Consider the following 2,501-nt stretch of genomic DNA (forward strand, 5'->3'; position numbering starts at 1 on the left):
TTATTAGATAAAGAAATAATAAAAATAACTTTTAATTAACAAATACAAACAATAAAGGTAATATATTAGTGTTTTATTTATTTATACATTTAAAATCCTTAAAAGACATAAACTATATGTTTTATTTACCTTGTATGTCAATATACATTTTATTATCATTAATTATTGGCCGATCAAATCCTTACATTTTTTTAAATTCATAAATAAAATCATTGCCATGCATGCATACACATAACTTTTCTTGAAACATTAAGAATTTTATTAAAGTGACATTTTATGTATATATAAGTATAAATAAATTATGAATCTCTATTATTAGAAAACTTTACAAGCATACCAAAATTGGGAAAACAAATGAAATGTATGAAATACGTAATATTTAATTATATTATAAATATTGCATTAATTACATACATTTTGTTTCTCTCTATTAACATCACAACTCCAAGCCAGATACAAAAAGGTTCATCACTACATATCTTCCTTCCTTTGTTCTATCAATCATAATGGAAGGAAAACTTATCAAACAAAAACAAAAACTAGAGATTAAGAAAATTAAGAATAATAGGGATCTTCTCATTACTTTCACCAAAAGAAAACGTGACATTCACAAGAAAGCTAGTGAGTTATCAACTCTTTGTGGAGCAAAAGTTGATATAGTTATGCATACTTCATTTGGAAACTGGTTTAGCTACGGAGAACCTTCTCACCTAGTGATGACAACTTCTTGTGATAAACAAAACCCTTCTAAAGATGTTATTAATCTTCTTGTGGAGGATCAAACAAAATTAGAGATAGATGAACTTTGTGCAAAAAATAAGAGACTTATAGATCAAATGCACTATGAGGAAGAACGTGAGAAAGAACTTACAGAGATTTTGAAGACAAGAAATGCCCATGGTTGGTGGGAGGCTAAAGATCTTACTCATGAACAAGCCAAAGAAATGAGGGCTTCTTTGATCGAACTCAAACAAAAATTGGAAAATGAACTTTCTATCGAGCGTGGGGAGAAAGATAAGTCTTCTCATGGTAAGTGATTTTACTATTATTATTATTATGAATCTTACTTATTGTTTGCTTTGATTAATGATTTCATCATGTTTTTCAAACTAATCTTAAGTGGAATGTGATAACATTTTGGTGTTGTTGTTGTTTTAGCTCCCCCAAATCAAGTGAATGGATTCAATTTCTACCCTAATTACACAAGAGGAAATAACATATCTGATGTTGTCTTTGGTGCCAATAATGAAGCTTATGGAAGTGTTGCAACTGAAAGTATTCTTCCTGATATTTCTTTTAGTCCCATAGACGAAGGGAAAAACTTCAATTTTTTTCCATATGGTGAACGTAGGGAAGATTTGTTTGATATTGTTTACCCTCACAAATATCTTTGTCATGGATATAGTTTTTTTGTTGATGGTAGTGGTAAATCTATTTCATCTTCTTTTCCTACAAAACAAGTGCAAGGACTTAACCCTATTGATGCAAGTGGAAGTATTGGAAGTACTCATATATTTTCTTCATGTTCAAATCAATCCCATGGAAATAACTTATTTCTACCCAATGCAAATAATGAGACTATCAAAATAAGAGGTAGTTATGAGTTTTCCCTCTCTTATTGAAATCAATGTTAAGATAATGACTCCTTTGTCTTATGATGTAGGCAATGAGAATGGTGGTGGAAATGATAGATGTCCTCTCCTCTCCTCCTCCCATTTGAATCAACAACGAGAGATTAACCCTTTTGTGGACATTGAAAATGAGCTAAGAGATGACTTTTATTTTCCTCCATTTCAGTGGTCTTAATGAGCAATGCTACTTTTGTGATTTGTTGCGAGCATCATTAGAATTATGTTTAATATTTGAATTTTGGTAGGAATATATTTTTATGTTAAACCATGGTGACAAATATGCCTATTTTGTTTGACTTAGGATATATGTTATCTTATTTTGAGGAGTTTTTCTTTGCATTATGGAATAAAGTTGCTTTCAAATTCATGGATTCATGTTTCATTTTCATTCAATTTTATAATCATTTGAAACAATAAACAAGAAGAGGGTATAAAAGTTCATATTGGTTTTGAGACATAAATTATTGACTATATAAGTTGTTAAATATTTTATATAAACTAATAATTATGTTATATATCAAAGATTATTGCTTAATTAGAGGCACAAATTATTTAAATGAGATAACCATTGAATTTTTTTTTCATCTAAGGAGACGCTATATATATATATATATATATATATATATATATATATATCAAATTAGAAGATTTTATAAAAGTACGAATTCCAATAACTTTCTCGACTCTTTTCTCGACTTTTTATTTGAGTAACTATTATAAGAAAAATTGAAATTTTTCATGGTTAAAATTTATGAGAAATATTCATGAGTGGTATTGTCTTTCCCATGGATTTTCTCTGGTCATAATTGAATAAGTAATATATTTATAGAAAATGTTTTCTATAATTTTTTCTTTTTATGAGTAATTTAT

The 2,501-nt window shown here is 28.0% G+C and overlaps 1 protein-coding gene across 1 annotated transcript; it reads left to right on the forward strand.

Annotated features, from left to right (window-relative positions):
- Positions 1-506: 506 nt before the first annotated feature.
- On the forward strand, positions 507-1,806 carry LOC146887514 (uncharacterized). The gene is made up of 3 exons (XM_085670262.1): positions 507-1,029; positions 1,159-1,503; positions 1,664-1,806. The coding sequence occupies exons 1-3, from the start codon at positions 507-509 to the stop codon at positions 1,804-1,806; spliced, it is 1,011 nt and encodes a 336-aa protein (XP_085526388.1).
- The last annotated feature ends 695 nt before the right edge of the window (positions 1,807-2,501 follow it).

The sequence above is a fragment of the Vigna unguiculata genome, chromosome 3, assembly GCF_037176805.1.
Source record: "Vigna unguiculata cultivar grain cowpea cultivar isolate G323 ecotype 2 chromosome 3, ASM3717680v1, whole genome shotgun sequence".
NCBI lineage: Eukaryota > Viridiplantae > Streptophyta > Magnoliopsida > Fabales > Fabaceae > Vigna > Vigna unguiculata.